This window comes from Perognathus longimembris, chromosome 4 (genome assembly GCF_023159225.1).
Source record: "Perognathus longimembris pacificus isolate PPM17 chromosome 4, ASM2315922v1, whole genome shotgun sequence".
In the NCBI taxonomy this organism is placed as follows: Eukaryota; Metazoa; Chordata; class Mammalia; order Rodentia; family Heteromyidae; genus Perognathus; species Perognathus longimembris.
Window position 1 is genome coordinate 76,074,928 of NC_063164.1, and position 23,675 is coordinate 76,098,602.

A 23,675-nucleotide genomic window follows, 5' to 3' on the forward strand; every position below is an offset into this window, starting at 1 on the left:
GCTGTATGTGAGAAAAGATTTACCTGTGATTGTATTAACGATACAGCTACTTCTTTATTATTTACAAAATTGAGGCTCTCTGTTGATATATAATGATCAATTTATTGCAGTGTTACTGACATTGTATGAGATGATACTATCCCAGCCAAAGCCTCAAATTAGCTTCATTTCGAAGAACTAGAAAGAAATACATGTTTGCAGAAGCTGTAGAGTGTTTGCTGTTGGGTGCACATACTTTTGGGGAGTACACACTCATTATGCACACATCTCTATTCTTGGAATTTAGGGGATGGTTGTGTATCCTTGGATTCTTACATCATTACAGAAGTATAAGTCATTTGTTTCTAAAGTCCATGAACTACACCTCTCTACTACTTTTTCCATACACACTAAATGAATGAGACAGCTTTAGACATGGCCATCTGGAAAAAATGTCTAAGAAGTAATGGATATAATGAAGAATGAGGTCATAGAGAAGAGATATAGAAGTTTGCCATTTTGGTAGAAATTATATGCATATGTATTTTTAAGAGAATTTCCCTACATGGGTAGAGAAAATTCAGAATGATTATTAAATAAGTTGTTTACTGAATGAATATTTTCTATGAATGAGAATCTCCTTTCCCATTTTCTATATTGCTCAAATATTTTATAAATGTTAGGTTAAAAGCAATATATAATTCTTGACAGTATCAACAGATAAACAGAGAATCAATAAAATGGTTGAATTGCTGTATTAGCTTATGTAGCTTTAGGTTCAGGGTATCAGTTACTGGTACTGTAGTCAAATTGGCCTTTTTAACAACAAAGCACAATGGAAGATGGTGACATTAAGATGCATTGTACTCATAACCTGGCTTTTGGATTGGAAACCTCTTTGTACAACTATTTAGTAATGAAGTAAAAGCAGAAAAAGAAAAGTAGAAACAAATATCACAGTCTACTTTGGGGGTGTACAATGGTAATGAAAACCACTGAAAGCTTTTCCTTATCCAAGCAAATTGTGTAAGTGATTTGCCTTTTAGCTATTGAACTCTGTTTTATTGATATTTATATCTATTTTTATCTCATATTTTCTAGATTAAGATACAAAAATTTATTCTTTTAAAGTTTTGTGGAGGAAAAGTCTCCCAACATCTCTAAAACATAAAGAAATTTCTCAAATTTGCCTTTATAAATTGCTTTTGTGGGCAAGCAAACATTACACTCCGGAGAGGGGCGGGGGGAAACCTTTTCCATTTTATTCTAAAATTGCAAACTACATTTGATACACAACTGGGCTAAATGCTAGATTTGGGCTGGCTCTAGCCCTACTTTTTGCATTTTAGCATTGAAAGACATAATTCAGTAATGGGTCATGCTTTCAAAAATCCTAATCCAGACCTTTGCTTATGGATATCATATTATTTTAAAAAGGCAGTGAGAACATTCCCTGTAATCAAGGGTGAGTCAAGGAAAATGGCACCTAAGGGAGGATGTCAGCCAAATAGAAAACTTGACCCAACACCAAGCTCGTTGTCAGAATCACAGCTGCCACATCAACCAATGAGACTGGCAGAGAGGCAGCCAGGAAGTCAGGTGCTGATACTGGAAAGAATCCGTTCCAGAGCCACTGGCAGTTGGCCCTTCAGCTGCTCTGCAGTCCCGGTACAGGCCCAAGGGTGTTGGATCTGGTTTTGGACCACAGCAGGGCAGTGAAGTGAAGTGCAACCAATATTGTCAATAGCAAGATTGTCAAAGTTAGTGCTAATAATATATTCATGGGAAGATATATTGTTCTCTTCGAGGGTTCTGGAGGGAAAGTAGGCTCAGGGAATGCACAGAGCAACTCTGCAAACATAATCGACCTCTTTCATAGAAATTGGGTAAGGAAGTTCCATTTGCCTTTAACCTTTTGATTCATTTAGGAAGCAGGAGAGAGATGCAAACACATATGGGGAGGGACATGATATTCAGGTTTTAGAAAGAAAATAGATTTTTTTTTTTTTTTTTTTTTTTTAGTTTGGCACTACTAACAGAGAGCTGTCATGTTCCTTTCCTTCAGTAAAGGAAATAAATGACCCAAAATAAAAAACAAATGACCCTTTCTGTGATTAGCAACTCACTGGGCTTGTTTCATGTCAAGAATGCAATTAGTAAACTAACAAGAATGGATAAACACAGGTCACCTTCCTCAAGCACAGTGAACAGAAAGAGATGGCATTTTCAGGGCTGGAGCCTAGCATAGGGTCCTTCCTGATGCATTCAGGCATTACATCAGTGTGGAAAAATGAACATGTCTAGCTGAAAATTGAGCTTGCCCGTGCCATCTATATCTCTTCCCAGATTATCATGAGGCCTCTGGCTTGACATTCTACATCCTTACTTTGGTCCTGAGATTTAGGATAACAACTCCAGAAAAAATTGCCCTTATTGATAATCACATCAGTCACTTGCAGTGAACAGCTCCTGACCAATAATCCTGGTTATGATTCATGATAGTCACTAGGAATTATGAGGCATTATGGAAATTATGACATATATTGTCCACTCTACATTTATTCACTTATGATTTAGCATTTCTTTTCATTTTTATTCCTTCTGATTTTAGTGAGATATATGTGAAAATAACAGATATGTAGGTTTAAAATGCAGCAGTTTGATATGAAATGATTATCATCATCACAATGATTAACATTTCTATTATCTCAGTTACTCTTCTTTGTTATTGTTTAATAGATATATGCTTTTAACAAATTTTAAGTATACAATCTGTTCTAACTACAGCCATCACACTGGCACTTATTTATCTTACAACAGAAGATTTGTAACTTTTCACCAGTATCTGCCCTTTGCCTTCAATTCTTACCTTTTAATGGGAGATGAACAAGGTTTAAGAGAAAAAAAAACACAAATGAAATATGATGGATAAACACTAATGTATACATAACTATATATTTATTGTACACATTTACACAAAGAGAGTCATTTGTAATAGCTTTAGGTTAACTTCCTTGTTGGGAAGTCTTCTTGGAGATGAATAGAACTTATGGTAATAGCTAACAATCATTAAAACACTATTGACCAGGACCAATGTTAATAGCTTTAGATGTATTGATTGTCTCATTTAATTTTCACTACAGTCATGCAGGTTAGGTTATGTCTTTCCATTTTACAGATATGAAAACTAGGGATTATATTGTCAAAAAGTTATCTAATATTAGTGAGGAAACCAGGAAGGTTCTGCATCCAGAAATTGTCTCAATGGCTCCATGGAAGGACAGACACCAATACAGAAAGCCAGGAGCCTTCCCATCCTAACTAAAGCCAAGTACTGGAACTCTGATAGACATAGCAATGATTGCACATTTAGGATTTAGTTGAAAACTGGAATTTCATTAGGATAAAAGTGTTCCTCTAGAACCATTTGCCTTTCTGCTTCCTTGACAGTCAGCTATCTGCTGCCTGCTTTTTTCACTCTGTAGATGTTTTGTCAGGATGAAGGCCTGCTTCCTGAGGCCTTCCCTGACATCTCTCATTCACATGCTTTGTAGATAGGCTGAGAGATCATTAGCAGTATGCTGATAGGAGCTTCTTCAGAAAGCTGGGCCCTTCCAGGAGACAGCAGTTGACCTTGCATTGGTATGGAAGTGTTTTGTTTTTGTTGTTGTTGTTTTGTTTTTCTGCCAGTCCCTGGGCTTGGACTGAGGGCCTGAGCACTGTCCCTGGCTTCTTTTTGCTCAAGGCTAGCACTCTACCACTGGAGCCACAGCACCACTTCCGGCTTTTTCTGTTTATGTGGTGCTGAGGAATCGAACCCAGGGCTTCATGATCCAAGGCAAGCAATCTACCACTAAAGCCATATTCCCTGTCCCTGGTATGAAATTTTTGTGTGTCAACTTGGATAATCAGAAGTACCTTGTTTGGAGTTACATACTCAGACAGCTGTTGCTTATGAAGATTTTTTTTTTAAGATGTGATGAACATTTAAATCAGTAGATTTTAAGTAAAGTAGATTACACTCTACAATATTAATAGATCTTATTCAATCTGTTGAAGACCTTAAAAGGAAAAGACTAAGGTCTCCTGGTAAGATTTCAGTCTTCAGATTCCATATGCAATATCTATTGGTGGGTCCTTTAATTTTCAGATGTTGCTATAAACCAGTTCCTTTAAATCCTCCCCCTTTTTTCTTTCTTTCCTTCCCTCCATCTTTCCCTCCCATATCTCCCTTTTACCCCCTCACTCATACACACACACACACACACACACACACACACACACACACACACACGCACACACGACCAGTAGAAGGCTCATGTAGATGATCATTTATGATTTAAAAACTAAGGGTATTGTGTTCAATTTATGAGAAGCAATAAGAATGAAGAGTAACAAAGAATGAAGAGTGACAAGACTAAGATTACCTTAAATAAATAAACCTAAGATTGTTTTGAGTGGGCACATGAAATACCAGACAGTCAATAATAGGAATCATATTTAGAGTCTGTGTTTCCAGGGATGGAAAACCCCAAGTAGAACAGCTTCATAGAAATTCAGGTTGTAGCAGGGATGGGAAACAGTTTTGTTAAGCATACAAGATATTAAGCATAATTTGTGCACCTGATCTCACTTAATTATCACAATATTTTGCCTTTTGACTCGCTTGAATGGACTGAGCTGGCTCTTGCCTCAGGACTGCTGTGTGTATTTCTCCTGAAATGGCCAAGTCTCCTACTTCTTCACCTTTGAAATTGTAGCCTGAATGTTCACCCTCTCTCTGTCTCAATCTGTCATGGTCTCTGTCTCTGTTGTATTCTGCCTCTCTCACTCTGCCTGTCTCTCAGTGTCTCTCTGTTTCTGAATCTGTCTATCTTTGACTTTCTCTGTGTCTGTCTTCTCTATCTCTGTGTCTCTGTCTCTGTCTCTGTCTCTGTCTCATAGAGGGGTTTAAACTCAGAGACTGCACATGTGAGGCTAGCACTTGCCCCCTTGAGATTTGTCCCCAGCTTGAAGGTCTCCCTTTGGACTCATTGTGCTTTTACCCAAGGAGAATCAGGATAGTTTTTGCAGCTTTTTAAACCCTAGGCATTTTTTTTTTCCTTCGGTGCACATGTAATTGTGCATTTGTACACAGTCATTTTACTAATGCAGTTTTCTACACTGGACTACAAGAAGACAGGAATTGCATCTTCCTTTTGTTAATTTATCTCTGGTATACACTATGCTGTATAGAGAATGACAGTCACTCCAAAGATATATGTTGCCAAACCTGGCTGAGGCTGCGGCTCATTCATTGTTTCATATTGCCTTCTGATTGATTTTTTTTCCACTGAATGTTTATTCTTTAATTTTTTAATCTTTTGAAAATATGTAGGAAAGCAATTAACTCCTGTGTCCCAAATTATTCCCCAATTAAACACAACCTAATGCCTCTTATTTGAGCATATGCCAAATACCCTCTTCAGGGACAAAATCTTAGAATAAAATATGGCTTTTTCTAGTTGTTTTTTTTTTTTTGCCAGCAAACCAAATTTTAAAACAGTTTAAAGTTGATTTTATAATGTATGGAAATTAATTCTCCTGATACATGCAAAATTTTTAAAAGCTCCATTAAAACACTAAAGAAGGCACATTAAGCATATCCTTAAACATAGAATAATTGGTCTAAGAACAATGGGAAATATACAGATACGTGAAACTGCCCTTAATGAACTCAAGCAATAGTTGAAATACTCATGTATGTAAGGCATCTCAACCTTGTATAAATTCTTTCTGTCATTTAGGAAACAGTACTTTTCAACGATTTAACATCCGGTTGCATCTCAGTGGCTTGGCTTCTTTAATGCCTTAATTCTGCCACCCTGTCAGTTCTCCAACAGAAAACATTAAAGGCTAAAAGTCAAAGTGCATAAAATCAAAGAAGATCATATTTTCTGCAGTTCTTATTTGCCTTCCCATTTGCTAAAGTGCTCCTCAGATCTTGGAAGGTTTAAGCCCCAGCTGTTCCACCACACTGTAGCATCTGCTTCAAACTTATCAGGTGACCTTGAACAATATTCATATACTAATGCCTTGACTTTGAGTTTAAAAACCAATATCTGGCTATCCCAGCATTTATTAAAAAAATTCTTTGTAACAGGTTTGAAACACCTTATATTGTATAAATCTAGATAGGATTCAAAATTTGACTTTCCTTATCCAAACTCTTCTATTTCGCTGGTCTAACAACTCAAAGTAATGTTAAGCAAGAGCACTGTAAACACACAATTAAACCTTAAAAGAGAATACTTTGATCAGGAAGGAATGTGTTCAGATGAATTATAGCAAAGCTAGAACAAAAGCAAAGCTTAAACAAAACAGTTTTCTTCTTTCCCCTAACAAAATGTCTGTATGTAGGTAGCAATGTTGGCCTTGGGTATCAGGGCAGATGTCAGTTTTATTCCCTTGGTTCTTTCTTTAGCCATATTGCCTAATTGAAAGATTTAGTCATTGATTAATTTGCTTATTAATAAGATATTTGCTAGATTTCTTGACATGGAGAATGCAAAAATCTTCCCTTGAAATCTGTGTGTACTTGGCTACCACAACTTCCTGGGTAGATCTATGTTACATGGCCATCCTAGCATCAAAGGAATCAAAAAGAGAATTGAGATGTAAATTTTCAACTTAATTAAATTTGCTATCTTTTTGTGGCTGTTTGTTAAGGAAAATGCTATGGAATTAATGGATGTTGGAGATTCAGTGATGCCTTCCATAGCCTTCTTTGATAACAACCCCTTTTTTGGTTTGGTGACCATACTATAAATTGGAAAGGGTCTAGATGCATATTCAAGAAGATGTGAGAAGATGAGTGGCTCTCTCCCTTACTTTTGTGTAATCACCTCAGAGAACTAATATTTTTGTAGGTTTTTTTTTATTTATTTTTATTTTTTTATTTTTTGGCCAGGCCTGGGGCTTGGACTCAGGGCCTGAGCACTGTCCCTGGCTTCTTTTTGCTCAAGGCTAGCACTCTGCCACTTGAGCCACAGCACCACTTCTGGCCATTTTTTGTATATGTGGTGCTGGGGAATCGAACCCAGGGCCTCATGTATATGAGGCAGGCACTCTTGCCACTAGGCCATATCCCCAGCCCGGTTTTGTTATTTTTTGAAGCAACCTTGACAATCACTTATAGTAAACACTTTATTCATTTTCAGATAGAGAACCAGGGAGGATGAATCTAAGATCACAAAATTACTAACAGGTCTGTCACTAAACTATAAGTTTCTTTATTAATCTAAGACCTTTCCAGTGCACCATGCTATCTGTTTTTACTCATCTCCCTCTCCGTCTCCTTCCTCATAAGCCACCTGGAGTGGAAATTTGGAGTGGAGGCTGCACTGATCTGCCTCTCTTCATTTAATCTTCACAGCAAGAATTATTGGTTTTGCAGGTGGAAGTCACTCAAATTATTCTTTCCAAGCCTTCCTTAAAACTAGTATCAGGAACACACATGTAATCTAATAAGGTTTTGATAAGTATATTAATCTTAATTCCATATATACCTTTGCCATAATCAAAATATCTTAAGATTTAAATTGTGCTTTTTTTAAATTCTAAATTTGTGTTTGCCATGTTTCTGTTTACCATGTTTATGTTGTTATTTTCCCCAACTGACTTAAATCAATTACTTTCCTTTTTTTCTTAGTTATTAAATGAAAGCTATCTCTTCTAATTTTATTCCTTAGTGATTCCTTACAGGATTTTTCATATACACATTATACATCTTACTATCAATGAATTATACTACTTTGTATCTTATTTTTCCCCTCTAAATTAAGCTAGTATTTTTACCTTACTAGTTCCTTACCTTTAGTAGGTGGTAGAATGAGAGTAATTAGTTTGAGGCCAATTTGAGCTACATAACAAAACTCTGTCTTAAAGAAACAAGAAAAAAATTAATTATTGGGCTGGGAGTGTGGCTTAGCAGTAGAGTTCTTGCCTTGCACACATGGAGCCCTGGGTTTGATTCCTCAGCACCACATAAACAGAAAAAAAACTCTAAGTGGCACTGTGGCTCAAGTAGTAGAGTGCTAGCTTTGAGCAAAATGAAGCCAGGGACAGTGCTCAGGCCCTGAGTCCAAGCCCCAAGACTGACAAAAAAAAAAAAAAAATTAATTACTGAGATTTTGTTCTTGTTTTTTTCCAATTTCTTTGCCCACCAGACTTTGCAACCCTATTTCTTTCAGTTCCTCATTCTTCTTATGGAAGAACAGCATTTGTGCTTCTTTCAGGGATGAATCTCAGATAACTCTCCTAGTATATGTCTTTTTAAAAATCATGTTCTTTACTTTCAATTACAGGTTAGTTGGGTATAAAATTCTAAGTTGAAAGTAAATTCTTCTCTGTACATCACTTTGACAATAAATTTTAAAAAATAAATAAAAAATTAAAAAAACCTAAAGGATAGCACCCAGAAAAAAAAAAAGTAAGTTCGTTTATATCACTTGGGGAAATTATTCTGTTTCTTACTCCTTCTATTTTTGTTGGTGAAAAATCTACTTTAGTGTAATTGTTGTTATATAATGTAAAAGGTAATGTCTACAAATATGCTTGTGTTTGCTTTTGTCAGGTTAATTTCCTTTTTTAGATTCTTTATTTGAGATTTTTAAATAACTCAGGTAGTATGAGTGTATGTTGTACATTTGCATCTGTGGTGGCTTAGTATTTAGAAATACTTCTTCTACCTTTCCTTTGTAACAGGCAAAACCAAATTTCTTTATTGTTTACCTGACTATCATTCACAGTTTGTGTCTTTCTGTGTTCATGGTTCTGATGACAATTTTCCCCTACTTATGAGGCAGGGAGCCTCATTACTTCATTCCTTCTTTCAAATTCAACTACATAACGTATTTTTATTTTAACCAGAATTTCCATATGTCAGAAAAGAATGACTTGCTTGGATTAGCTCAGCTTGTCATGTTTCCAGAAACAAGAAGACTGCTTTTACAGTTTTTGTTTATTAATTTTACTGAAACACTATCAAAGATCATTTGTGTTTTTTTTTAGTTTTGTCATTTCCATGTAGTTTTTGTGCATGCGCACACATGTGTGTTTTAGTTCTGGGGCTTGAACTCAGGGCTTGTGTGCTGTCCCTGAGCTTTTTTGCTTAAAACTAGTGTTCTACCACTTGAATACCATAGATCCACTTCTGGCTGGAGAAAAAAGTCTCACAGACGTTCCTGCCTGGGATGGCTTTGAATCTTGATCCTCAGATATCAGCCTCCTGAGTAGTTAGGATTATAAGTGTGAGCCACTGGTACATGGCTCTATGTAGATTTAAGAAGAGAGTATTCTGGCCATAATCAAGCCCACAGCTATTCTATACTGCAAATTTTCCACATGAGCACACACATATACTCGTAAATAATAAACACTGTGGATTGAATCTAGGTCCTTATACATACTCAGCACTATATACACACTAAGCAAAGGCTATACCACAGAGCTACAACCCCAGCCCTCCAAACTGTTTTTGTTTTTTGCCAGTTGTGGAGCTTGAACTCAGGGTCTGAGTACTGTCTCTGGCTTCTTTTTACTCAAGGCTAGCACTCTACCACTTGAGCCACAGCACCACTTCTGGCTTTTTTCATATATGTGGTAGTGAGGAATCGAACCCAGGGCTTCATGTATATGAGGCAAGCACTTTATCACTAGGCCATATTCCCAGCCCTCCATGCTGTTTTTAATGACTGGTTCTATATTTTAGATTACACCCATGGCATGGAGATAAATGAAAATAAGTTATATGCATGTGTATGTGACACACTATTTTGAATTTCTTTGGAAAAAGTAAGTCAGAATTTTATTGAGAAAATGTTATAAATATACTCTATAATGTATAGAATGTTAGTATATTTACTCCATTCATTTGAGATTCACTTTTAAAATTTTATCAACTTCGATCCGTTCCAACTTCTATAATAACATCCAAAAGGAAGGAGGTAAAGGGATGATCTGTGAGACTCAACAAAAAGAAAAATAATATACTGACAGGAGAAAGCAAATTGAAAAGATTAAAGAGAAAACAAAACAAAAGGTTGTTATCCTGACAGACTAGCAATGAAGAAGTCATGGTCGACAGAAAGAGAGCTGGAGAGGCTGGATAAAAGCTTAAAGCATTGTGGTTGATATAGAGAATATAGAAATTAGCATCATTTGCATTTTCTATGAAATTTCAATGAATATGTGAAAAATAAATGATTCCATTTGGTCAGTTTATAAAGTCAAATAAATTAAATAACTTATTGCATATCTGAAAGATTAGTGGAAAAAAAAAAAAAACAGAGCCCAAATTCACACCTCTGTCTGTTTAAACCAAAACCTAAAGTAGGGTTAGAAAGGTCATTCTGCACCCTCTGGGTAGAGCGGAAGCCAGATGCCCTATTCTTTCTTCTATTCTTCTCCAGCTAATTACATCTCTGATTAGTACAAGACAAAGGAAGATGCACAGAAGAGAAGACTGACAAGGGTGAGAAGGGAGACAAGGCCAGGAGAAGAAAGGAAGATGCTTCATTTGTAAAACTCTTTGTCCAGGCAGCATTAGGATAGGCCTCCTGGGAGGAAAAGCTGTGTCGATGGAGACAACCTGTGCCTTGAAGGAAGTGTTACCCAGAGGAGAAAGGGAATGCTAGAGTGGAAGTAGTTTCAGACCTCTATATCTTAAGTAAGGAACAGAAAAAGTAATAAAACAACAACAACAAACAAACTTCGGATTTCCTTCTTCATCTTCATTCACACTATTGTATCCTGTCCTATCCTGTTCTGCTCTGTGACCCCAAGTTGCCAGAGCAGTGAATTAGCCAGCCAGGGTTTCTTCTACATCTTACTTAAGGCCCAGAACAACTCAAAAGAATTTCCTGCATGCTTTACTGAAAAAGACTCACATTGGAGAGAAATTTAGAGAACTATTTGATACAATTTTCCTATGTCGTACATCAAATGCCATGTCTCCAATGTTCCAAAGGTAAGTGGAAAGTTATGCCTGATAAACAAGATGATAAAAAAGTTACTTTGTCATAAAAAATTAAATATCAGAACTCTTTCCCTTTTAAGAAAACATTCATTTTTTCAAACAATTTTTTGCTACTTAAAAAATCATTACCTTTGTGTGATACTTTTTCAGAGATTGAAATAAAGGTCATTTTTAATCCCCCGATTCTAGTTTAGTGTTATCTGGAATTGACTCTTGACAAAGCCATAGTGAACGTTTTTCTCTTCTCATTAAAACGGGTTAGGGGCTTTTAATCAAGAATGAGGTCTGAAGAATGAATACTTAGAGCCCACTAATTTTTCAATGAGGCGGGTCAGTGTCAAATCTACAAATTTAAATTGTCTACACTTTTTTTTAAGTCTCTTTTTTCCTTTTAAAGTTCCTAAGTTAAAAATTAAACCCCTACAGTGAAGGGCACCTGTTATTTGTTTGCTCTATTATGCTGCTATACTGCAATGCTTTACAGCTGTCTAAATTAGCATAATTAAATCCACATCAATTAAAAACCTCAATCACCTTTCTCCCCTTCACATGTAGATGAAGACATTTGTCTAAGGTGGGAAGTAACAAAGGAACTTTTTAACAGTTGAAGACCTGGCTGAAAAGGAGGGTAATAAGACTGATCTATTTCCCAGATGTACCTTAACACCAAGAAAAGTAGTCAATGAAAGTTATTTGGGCCAAGTAGTGGGCTATTTGCATTTCAATACAGCTCACTATTAGAGATGTGCATTTTACAACAGGCTTTTCCTCCCTTTGCTCTTTATGCCAAGGTAATGAGTGTAAACAAAGCACCATTCTGACCTGGGTGCTAGTAGTTGTGATTTTTAAACTAGGGAATCTTAGTGACCTCAGGATAGTGATAAGACCATATACTATGTGGTCCTGGCAAAGAAAATTCCTAGAGATGAAAACTGACGTGAGGTCCAGGGGTTAATTTCTGGAACAGACAAATTTGCATACAAATGAAAAATGATGGGATTTCTGTTCTCCTAAATTTTCAATGTCATCAGCATCAAACAGCAGCTCGAGCTCCCTTGATGTTTGAAGAATATTCATTGCTTTAGAAGAAGGGGCACCTAGTTGGGTGTTCAGCTCAGTGCAGGTTAATCACTTAATTTGTGCAACTTCATCTAATGTGTGAGCTTTCAGTGTCTTTGTAATTCTTCCAAATATGCTCAAATGACATTTATTTTTATAATTACAAACTTTTCTGAATAAACATTGAGTGGCACATGGTAAAGTCTAAGCATTTACCTTTATGGTACTCATGAGGTACGGAAGTATGCTTAGCTTAAATTATCTTTGCACAGAATTGGAGAGAATGATAAGTGGATTTGTATATCAGAATTGCTAGATTTGAGAGATAGGACATGATAATACAAATTTTCCCAAAGCATATAATTATTTCTTCCCTAATTCTGACTTTTAGTTATTTGCTATTTTTCTTTTGATAATTTATCCTCACCCTCCAACTATGAATGAGAGAGAAAAGACAGGTGCATTGACATTAGAACTAATAAAAAAGTATGCAGTTCAACTTTCAGGATCTGAAATGATTAAGGAATCCCTTAATGAAACTGCAAAAGGGAAGCTAAGTTGTCATACCATATAAAGCATGAAAGTAAATATAATAAAACACTAGACAATAAAATGCATCTCTGTTTCTTCTTTTGATAAAGGATTTCCCCTTGTAGCTCAGGCTGGCTTCGAACTCATGATCCTTCTTCTTTAGCCTCCAGAGTGCTAAGATTACAGGTGTAATCTCATGTTTGAAAGAATATTTTTTAACTGGCAATTCCATATGCATATACAGTTTGGTTATATGTCACCATAAACAGTTTTCACATCTATGTAAGAATTTATCACAAATGACTTAGTTTCTCATTAGTTATTTTTATTGTGATCATGCTATGCCAAAGGGGGAGTTGGAGCCAACAAGAAAAATATTTCAAAGTTCAGATGTTCTGTATAGGCAAGGAGTTTTGTATTGGTTATGCTGTCTTTTCACCTAGCCTTATGTGTCTATTATCACAAAGATATAATTAGGAAAATTGGTACAATCTTTAGTCCTGGTTGCCATGCAATGGAATTGCTTGAATGCTGAATAACTGAAGCTTGTTTGCAACTCAGTGTGCTGTGAATACAAACTTCAAAGAAAATATTATTATCTCTCAGCTCCAGCTCCTGAGTATCTTGTAGTATAATATAGCAAGGCTTAAAACTCCCTATTGAACAAAGAGCAACTTGACACTGAAACTACCGTTAAATCACTATTGAAACACTAGTTTGTAAAAGGGTTCTTATTAGCTAAATAGAGCCAAAGCTTTGAAAAGCATGGGGGAAAACACAACCCAAGTCATAGGGAAAAAATGGGGAGAAAAGTCTTGCAAGTTGGACAGTATGTGTTTACAAAATTTGGAGATTTTAAAAACATGTATCTACACATTTATTTTATAAATTGTACATAAGACTGGCTCCTTTTCCAGTGAAAAATCAAATATTTAGATTTGCACAAACCTGAGGAGCCAGATTTTAGACAAAAAGGAATCTTTTTTTTTTTTTTTTTTTTTTGTCAGACTGTCAGTCTCTGAATTTCTATCACAATCTGTTCAGCTGTTTCTGTTGCAGGCAGGCATAACTCGTACTGGGGTAAGTGTGCATTTGTATTTATTATTAAAATGAAAATGCTAAATCCTGCTTTCTAATGGTCTTCACATTCGTAGCTTGGTTACTAGTCACAAAGAAGCAGACTTGCCACGTGGGTATGATAATCATATAAAGAACTAGAGAAGAGGGTCAATACAAATATCAGTGACCAGCAACCCTACAAAATGGATTTTTAAATATAAAAAAATGACCCATGTATTTTGCTCCAATGTTTACCGGTATCAATATGTACTTTTTTCTGCCCTAAGGAGAAATGGGAAAATGAATTGCTGGTGGCAAAACTTTTTATTTAATGCCATGATTTCTTTATCTCATCCTCTGCAGTCATCTAAAAATAAGAAGTAGGTTGACAGTTTTGATATCATTTAATGCACATATATGATTATATGGGAAGACTGCCTAAAAGAATATTAAAGATAGAACTTGAACCTGCAGTAGTTAAAACATTATCATGAAAAATAGATACTCAATCTTATTTAATGATTTGTTTATGGAGCCAATCTTTCAGCTAGCACTTTTCGATATATGGTGCCTGATATATACAGAACTGCCTATAACAGAGTTGAGATTGAAGCTGACATAATCGTTCCCTCCATTAGTGAAGCTCTTTTATAAAAATAGGATCAACCAGTTGTTGCCAGTATGTTCAATGGCCAAAAAAAAAAAAAAATGATGACAGAAAACTTACCTATAATTGGTTGTATTAGTCTTAGTCTGTTTGGTTTGTAGTAAAGAAAAAAAAAGCTAGAAGACTAGAAGACAGAAATGGATTTTCTTATAATATGTGGAAATTTAAGATCAAGCCAATAATCTTCTTCTGGCTTTAAAACTGCATTTCTGCGATGTTTCTCATGGTCTTACTTTGTGTGAAAAGAGAAGTGTTCTTTCCCTTCTTAAAAGGAGAAAGGCCTCTTGAGCTAGAAGCATATAATGATGACCTCATTTAACACTGATCACCTCCATAAAGCTCCTATTTCCAAATATTGTGAAGTTGTGTGCTAAAGCATCAATGTATGCTTTTGAAAGCACTAAACTCAGTTTGCAATACTGAGCTAAACTCATAGTTATGAAACTAGAATTCTTTGCCTCTAGCTGTCTTTAAAGAAATTCACTTAATGACCACATTCTGGTCAGAAGTTCTGATTAGCAATTTCATATGTTAATGATTAATAAAAACATGTGGAAAATATTTATTGTTTGACATGTGTGGTAGACCTTTTTTTCTTAGTTTAGAATCTTTGGCAGAAAAAAAGAAAACAACAAATCTTTGAAGAGTAAAAATTGAGACTCACCCAAGAGAACATTATCTGCCTGAGGATGTAAACTCAACTAGAGAGTTCTTTGGGACCAAGTCCCTCAGATCTGGAGGATCGAAGAATTCATTCATATTTCTAAAAGAAATATCAACAGCAAAAATAACATGTTATAGAGAATACATTGAAAATTAGCAAAATGGCCATTTTTCCAACATTTTTAAAAGTGAATATTCCCATTACATTCACAAACTATAGTAAAATTCCTGAACCTGGATATACTGTGGCAGAGACTGCTAGTCATTCCCTGTTTATGACTACACTCTATTTCCCAGCATCTTCTGGGTTGGTTCATGTGACTGAGCCTCAGTCACATGGGGCCCAGTCATGAGATGCAGTGTGACATTGAGCATCGCTGTGTGACACTTCAGCTCTAGCCATGAAATGATAAGATAATCTTTCATGAATCCTTTTCACCTTTGGTTGTAAAAATGGAAGCCATGTGTTGGAAATCTAATGAAAATGCAAGCCTGAACCCCAAAACATGGGACAGAAGCACCCAGAAAACCATTCTGACTTCTTTGGGAACAAGAAATTAAAAACAATTATTGTTCATGTAATGAGATTTGGGGAGGGCGAGTATAAGCAGATAGCATTCGTTGTCTTAACTAATATAAACATCAATGAAAATAACAATTATCTTGGATATCAGCCTAAATTTCATATGTTTAAGTGTATATCATTGTAGAACTAATAGATAAATATGACGAATTTATATTTTCCTAGTCACTTGTAGAAAGTCAGTTGAATAAAGTTACTACCTTTGGATTACCTCTGTTTTACCAGCATGATTTTAACCAGAATCCTTATGAACTCGGAATTAAGTAATACTTTTCATGAGGCGTACCCACATTAACATAGGGCTCAGGCTTTAGCCTTTTTCCAACTTTGACAGGACCAGACATTGAGATAACTGATTTAAAAGTCTTGATCAGAAGTGACTCACTTTCCCCTGTCCCCTAATATGCACTTAACTGATGATTCTGCATCTTCTGGATTCCCTTAGTTTGATAAAGCCATCGGCAATTCAGGGACAGTAAGTATGTTGTATCTGATGAACAACAATGAGCGTAGTGGCTGCTGAGGACATTGTGCTGTGAAGGACTCAGAGACAGCTCAAATGTATTGAAACAACCATCTGCCAATTTCCCTGAAGGGTATATCACACTGTTGCCATCTCTGACTTATTCTGTTTCCAAACATTAAGTTTTATACCTATTTGTCTACCTCAGTGGGATATAGGCCTCTCATGTAAGGTAATACCCACATTCTTTTAGAATATGGTATTGGACAAGCCCCATGTAGACAGAGTTTGACATTGACTGATGTCTGAACTATATTTTCTATCTTCAATTATAATACATAGTTAACATGAGTTTGTTCGTTTGTTCCTCAGTACTGCCAAACAACAAAATTTCAAATTAAAACATACACATAAACAACCACAAGGCTGGAAGATAATAGTGTTTGGCATTAGAAAGTAAACAGAATCATATATTATTTGTGAGCATACAGTGGCATATATTTTGTAGTAAAATCTATAATATGCAGTAAAATATAAAACATAACTGATTTTGACTTAGCAATTCTACTTTTTTGGTTCTTATTCTGAAAGTACTAGTGGTCATTTATATATAAGGATACCAATTACAGACTTGTTTTTAAGAGCATCTATTAGCATTAAATGGTTTCCTAACTGAGTTGTAGTTTACTACATATGATATAGTCATATGATACAATGTAGCCCTTGATAAGGTGAGGCAGACCAATGTGGTTTGAAAAGCTTTACATGTTGTATGTACAGTGGAATATTATCCAGCCATAAAGAAGAACAAACAATGCCATTTGGGGCTGGGAATATGGCCTAGTGGCAAGAGTGCTTGCCTCGTATACATGAGGCCCTGGGTTCGATTCCTCAGCACCACATATGCAGAAAATGGCCAGAAGTGACGCTGTGGCTCAAGTGGCAGAGTGCTAGCCTTGAGCAAAAAAGAAGCCAAGGACAGTGCTCAGGCCCTGAGTTCACGGCCCAAGACTGGCCAAAAAAAAAAAAAAAAAGTTTCAAACAATGCCATTTGTAGGGATGGACCTGGAAAAAAAAATATTAAATGAAGTAAGCCAAACTCAGAAGAATTGAAGTTGCATATTCTTTCTCATATGGATGCTAGACACAGAATACAAACATAGATGGTGGCACATATATGATCAAAAATGTCTGTACTTACACATATGTATATATGATCAATGTGGCTAAAACATGGTGTTCATAAGTGTGAGGTACCATGGCAAAATCTCTCTAAACAATTATTTATTAGGAATTGCAAGCAAATGAACATTAGGAAATTGAAACATGTCTAGAGTAGGAGGTGGACAGTGGTAGGAGGGGGCTGGTGAATGGAGAGAGGGAAGGAGCAAGACTAGTAATCATAATCTATACCATGAGGCGTATCCACACATTAACATAGGGCTCAGGCTTTAGCCTTTTTCCAGCTTTGACAGGACCAGACATTGAGATAACTGATTTAAAAGTCTTGATCAGAAGTGACACACTTTCCTCTTTCCCCTACTATGCACGTAACTGATGATTCTTCATCTTCTGGATTCCCTTAGTTTGATAAAGCCATAGGCAGTTCAGGGATGGTAAGTATAATAAGTAGGTTGTATCACATGGTATAATTTATACCATGTGCCTGTGTGAAATTGAAACAAGGAAACTGGGTAAGAATGTTAGGGGACATAGAGGGAGAAAGAGAAGAAGAGATCAGATGACTGATCAAGATGACTGTGTCCATTAATGGACACGATAAAATAAAATACCCTTATACAACTAACTAGTGCTAATAAAAAAAGATGTAATGAAGAATGAAGGCTTTAGAAGAATTTCTACAGAATTCTCTTCTATTTATTAATTTTTATGAGAAAGAGTTTTATGGCATAAAATATGCTAAAGGGACATATTTCACATCGGAAGAGAGACTATGGGATGGGGCAGAAGCAAGAACAGCTTGGCTAAGATGACTTAATTTAGCATCTGCAATGTTCATTGTTTTCAGCTGCCTTTTGTCATCAAAACCTTTTTTTCAGGGGCTGGGGATATAGCCTAGTGGCAAGAGTGCCTGCCTCGGATACACGAGGCCCTAGGTTCGATTCCCCAGCACCACATACACAGAAAACGGCCAGAAGCGGCGCTGTGGCTCAAGTGGCAGAGTGCTAGCCTTGAGCTGGAAGAAGCCAGGGACAGTGCTCAGGCCCTGAGTCCAAGGCCCAGGACTGGCCAAAAAAAAAACCTTTTTTTCAGAATAAATGAAATATCAGGATCAAGATATTTTCCTCCATTTATTTAAGAGAAAATACAGTTCTTTGTATGTCTGTATGTGTGAGGGGGGTGAGAACTCATACTTGAACTCAGAGAATATGCACTGTCCCTGAGCTTTTGTGCTCAAGGCCAGTACACTGCCACTTGAGCCACCGCAGCACTCTGGCTTTTTGTTGGCTAATTGGAGATATCAGTCTCATGGACTTTCTTGCCTAGACTGGTTTTAAACTGTGATCCCCAGATTTCAGCTGCCTGAGTAGCTAGGATTACAAGTGTAAGTCACTGGTGCCTGGCTAAAATTCTTCATATAACAAAAACTCCATAAAAGATGAAGAGATTTTTCATATACATACATATATATATATATATATATATATATTTTAGAGGCTGAAGTTTTTTGTTTTTTTGTTTTTTTTTTGGCCAGTCCTGGGCCTTGGACTCAGGGCCTGAGCACTGTCCCTGGCTTCCTTTTGCTCAAGGCTAGCACTCTGCCACTTGAGCCACAGCGCCACTTCTGGCCGTTTTCTATATATGTGATGCTGGGGAATTGAACCCAGGGCCTCATGTATATGAGGCAAGCTCTCTTGCCACTAGGCCATATCCCCAGCCCCAGAGGCTGAAGTTTACCTAAATGAAACGAAACAAAATGATCTCTAGAAATTCTGATTTTAGATTGAAATTCTAAACTACTAGACTTCTAGACTACTATTTCTGTAGAATACTTGAGGTAATAAATGATAGAAAACACACTAAAATAGAGAATAAGACCAGTGGGTATAGTAAGCACACAACTATTGATCTTTTACTTGCCTTGAATCCATTCTCTTTTATCCTGGTAAGAGAAAAAAATAATGCCAGTTGCCTGCCATATATTACTACGTTCTGTCCCGTGTGCAGATATGGGACCAAAGCTATATCCATTATTCTCCCTTCTGAGCGCTGAATGCTTGATCACATTACCCTGGAATTGGAGTTCCCTGGGCTGCCAGAGGTTCAGTTTTGTGAGGTTCTCTTTGTTTTATGTTTTGGAGTCCTATTTATTCATTCATTCATTCCTGCAACAAACATTTATATATGTAATATATTAATACAAGTCAGGTTAGAAGATAATGCTAAGTGCATTGTGTTTATTAAGATTGTGTAAGTACAAAAAAATAAAGGAGGGAAGGAAGATAGATTTACTGTTGGAGTGGGATTAAAATTTTAAATGGGAATCCAAGAGGGCTTCCCTGAGAAAGTGAGGTGTGAAAAAGGGTGTGCAGGAGTGGTGAGGTAAATTTCCTGGGGATCTTGGGAAAGAACCGCAGGTACAAAGGTCTGAGGTGGGATTTTTACCCTGGATCTCAAAGGATGTGTGAGGGGAGCAAAGAGGATAGAGTAGTAAGCGATGGGCTCAGAGAGGTTTAGGGGCTGGAGGTGGATCGTGGATCACAAGGTACAGAAAGGGTCAGAGTGAAAATGACAACATTGGCTCTGAAAAAGAAGGGAGCCTTTGAATGGTTTAAATATCAGAGTGACATTGTTTGCTCTACGCTTTTTAGCATACTCTGTCTCTCTATTCATTGCAAATAGCCAAGGGCAAAGGCAGAAGCCAGAGGCCTTTCATTCAGGTGAGGGATGATGTTGAACTGCAACAGAATGGCAGACCTGGAAGTGTTCAGAAATAGTGGGATTCTGGAAATGATTAATTCTGATTTTTCTTTGGTTCTTCCAGCAGCTCTATATTCTTGCAATAAATTATTCTTCTTTCTAAATTTAGAACCATTCAATTTTTATTCTTGCAACATGAGGACACGGAGGTATTAGGGATGTCCGTAAATAATTAGAAATATAATAACCTCTTAGTAACTCCATGACCTTGGGCAAGTTGCTTAACCTCCCTACATCTCATTTCCTCATGTGTGAATTAGGAGAGGAATAATAGGATGAAGCATTTGAAATGGACATTTTTATAGGTCAAACATGAACCCTTTCTTAGGGCTCACCTCTAGACCTAGCAAGATTGGTTGTTGTGAGGATTAAATGAGTGAATATATGTAAAACATTTACAATCATACCTAGCACATTGTAAGAGCTAACTAGCATGAGTTTTTATGGCTCTTATTATTACTGGTGGTTTACATTCCCATCATCATTTTTTCATACTCATTTTCTAACAGTCATTGTCACAGTATAGTCATTAGATCACAGGGCATGCAGGATCACTGTGAGTTCAAAAGAGCTTTCTATAGACTTTAAAGGGTGTCTGCCATTTCAAAACAAGACTGTGGATGAATACATGCCTACACATGTCTACCTTGCTTATTTACATCAACAAATAATAAAAAACTAAGTAATGACTACACATTTTATTTTCCCCAATAGTTAGGAATAAAATGATTATATATTATCTTTCTATGAATGTTTAAATTGTTCAAATGCATGAAACCAAAGCATTAAGCCTTAGCTTTAAGATTCAATCTGATTGTATCTTTTTCCCCAGAAAGCTCTTTCCTCTTTTTAGCTTATAGAGAGGTTTTCTGAACAGGTCATGTATCGCTATCTTTCTATTTGTGGGTTTTATCTTCTCTTCCCTGATCCCATATTTATATCTGATTTCTAGCATTATATTGGTTGCCTAATAAATAGTTAAGAGACTAAACAGGAACTAAGTGAAGGGATAAATTGGTGATTATTCATTCTTTAGGAAACCATGACAACTAATAGTGTATCAGATTGCCCACTAAATGAAGAAGCCTATGAGCCTAGGTCGCAGAAGCCATGGTCCAGAATGCCATCAAATGTGGCATAAAACTTCAGACCCAAATGAAGCAGTAGGTGTGCTAAGATTTGAATGTGCCTACCAAATGAAACCCACCCCAGATGGCATATCCAATTTAATCAACATCACCTGTGAGCCAAACTGAACAGTAAATGTTAAGACAGGATCACTAATAATGGGGACCTGGAATGTCGCCAGAATTAAAACAATGATCTGCTTAACAATCCCTCTGGGCTGGATGCATGTGGAGAACGGATAAATGCTGGATATCGAAACAGCTGTTCTATGGCAAACTGAAATGGGGCAGTCATAGATAGCAAAGGGAGAAGAAACACTTGAAAGTTGTCTTAAATAAAGGAGTGCTTTAAATAGCGTGTGACCTGGCTGTGGCCTTTTGAGAAGCAAATACCATACAAACGCCATCCAGCAATGCATCTCCAGAGACTGAGGGAGCTCTTGGTGAACAGCCTTTGAGATTATAAAAGGTAGCAACAACTGGTAATGCTGGCCCCAATGTACACACATCATCTATGGGAATACTTGGCATTGCCTATTGGAAGGTTAATCTTCCTCTTAAAATTCCATATGTCACCACCTCCTGGACGTTGCTTCCTAAATAGGATCGTTTTCTATAAACTCATTGTAGGAATTCTATGAAGTGCTTTGTTGCTTCCATCGCTTATTCTACGGTTGTAATTATATAATATCTTCTCATCAGGATGACAAACTGCCTTAGAATAGAAGCTAAAATTGATGTTTATCAAAGGCATCATGAAGGACATCATCCACGACCCCGGCCGCGGTGCGCCCCTCACCAAGGTGGTCTTCCGTGATCCCTACGGGTTCAAGAAACAGACAGAGTTGTTCATTGCCGCCGAGGGCATACACACGGGCCAGTTCGTGTACTGTGGCAAGAAGGCCCAGCTCAACATTGGCAATGTCCTTCCCGTGGGCACCATGCCTGAGGGTACAATTGTGTGCTGTCTGGAGGAGAAGCCTGGGGACGGAGGCAAGCTGGCTCGGGCCTCTGGGAATCATGCAACAGTCATCTCCCACAATCCTGAGACCAAGAAGACCCGTGTGAAGCTGCCATCGGGCTCCAAGAAGGTCAACTCTTCTGCCAACAGAGCTGTTGTTGGTGTGGTGGCTGGAGGTGGCCGAATTGACAAACCTATTTTGAAGGCTGGCCGTGCCTACCACAAGTATAAGGCAAAGAGGAACTGCTGGCCACGTGTACGGTGTGTGGCTATGAAACCTGTGGAGGCTCCGTTTGGAGGTGGTAACCACCAGCACATTGGCAAACCCTCCACCATTTGTAGAGATGCCCCTGCTGGACGCAAAGTGGGTCTCATTGCAGCCCGTAGGACTGGGCGACTCCGTGGAACCAAGACGGTGCAGGAGAAAGAGAACTAAGGCTAAAGGGATCAATAAAATACGTGTTTGGGCTATTAAAAAATAAAATTGATGTTTAGAATATTTTAAAATAGCAGAGACCAAGCATCCTGGCTTTCCCGGCTACTGTTCCTCTTCTTTTGAGATGAGGAGTCTAGAAGATGAAATGCACTAGGATCATGCATACACAGTGTCTTCTGGAAGGATTTCTTGATTAATTGAACCTCCAAGTTTATTTTTATATTAGTCTCTCATCTGGGAAAATCCTCTATCAATGGGTAATTTCTCATGAACACAACTGAATTCAAATAAGCATGGCCATTATACACTTGAGAGAAAGGACCAGTGACCACACAGGCAGGCAGCCAAGCAAAAAAACAAAAACAAAAACACAAAAACTTAAAAATAAAAGCAAAAATGCCGTAGTCACTTGGAAGACACATGCCTCACTATACTATACTATATTTGGGGATATCCCAATAAAATGGTATTTTAAGGAATATATAGATTTCTAGAAACATTTTTTAACCATGACTATTATCAACTACATGCCAAATGTTTGAAGAATAAATTAAATTTTAATCATTCAGCAGTTGTAATATCCCTCTAGGTTTAGTAAGGATGATTTAATTTCAGGTACATAAATATTGGATCAATTCCTCCAAACTTCCCAATGCAGAAGTTTACATGACACTTTCCTGGGGCAGAGGCTAGCAGCTTTGTTTCACTGTTTCCTGTACTCTGGAAAGAATCCATTACTCCTAAGGGAAGCTACAAATGTTTGATAGAATGGATTTATGTATTTTTAAAATTTGTAGATTCTAATGTATACTACAATTATGGATTTATTCAACAAACCTTTCTGTAAGCTATTCTCTACAAATTTAGATAAATTTTTTTCAAAAGATCATAGAGATTTTTAACATATAAACATGTAAGTAAAATGTATGTTTCTCTTTCTTTTTTTGCCATCAGAATTATCAAGTGTAATGTTAACTCAGTCCTTGAGAAAAGTGTACATTGGAGAAAAGTGTATTCATATAGTAGGAAAATTTCAGGGAAGCAAAGGAAAATTTAACTTATTTCCCCTTGTTCTTGAGATGAGTTAATTAATCCTAGTTAGAAAATTATTTACCACCCATTTCATTTAGCTTTGAACAAAAATATTCAGCATTTCTTAACCATTCCGACATAGGCAAACATATACTA

The 23,675-nt window shown here is 36.9% G+C and overlaps 1 protein-coding gene across 1 annotated transcript; it reads left to right on the top strand.

The window, feature by feature from the left end:
- Positions 1 to 21,827: 21,827 nt before the first annotated feature.
- On the top strand, positions 21,828 to 22,524 carry LOC125350883 (60S ribosomal protein L8-like). Its single transcript, XM_048345760.1, has one exon. The coding sequence runs from the start codon at positions 21,828 to 21,830 to the stop codon at positions 22,485 to 22,487; it is 660 nt and encodes a 219-aa protein (XP_048201717.1). The 3' UTR covers positions 22,488 to 22,524.
- The last annotated feature ends 1,151 nt before the right edge of the window (positions 22,525 to 23,675 follow it).

Coding starts and splice junctions, on each gene's coding strand:
- LOC125350883 (XM_048345760.1), top strand. CDS start 21,828: ATGTTTATCAAAGGCATCATGAAGGACATCATCCACGACCCCGGCCGC.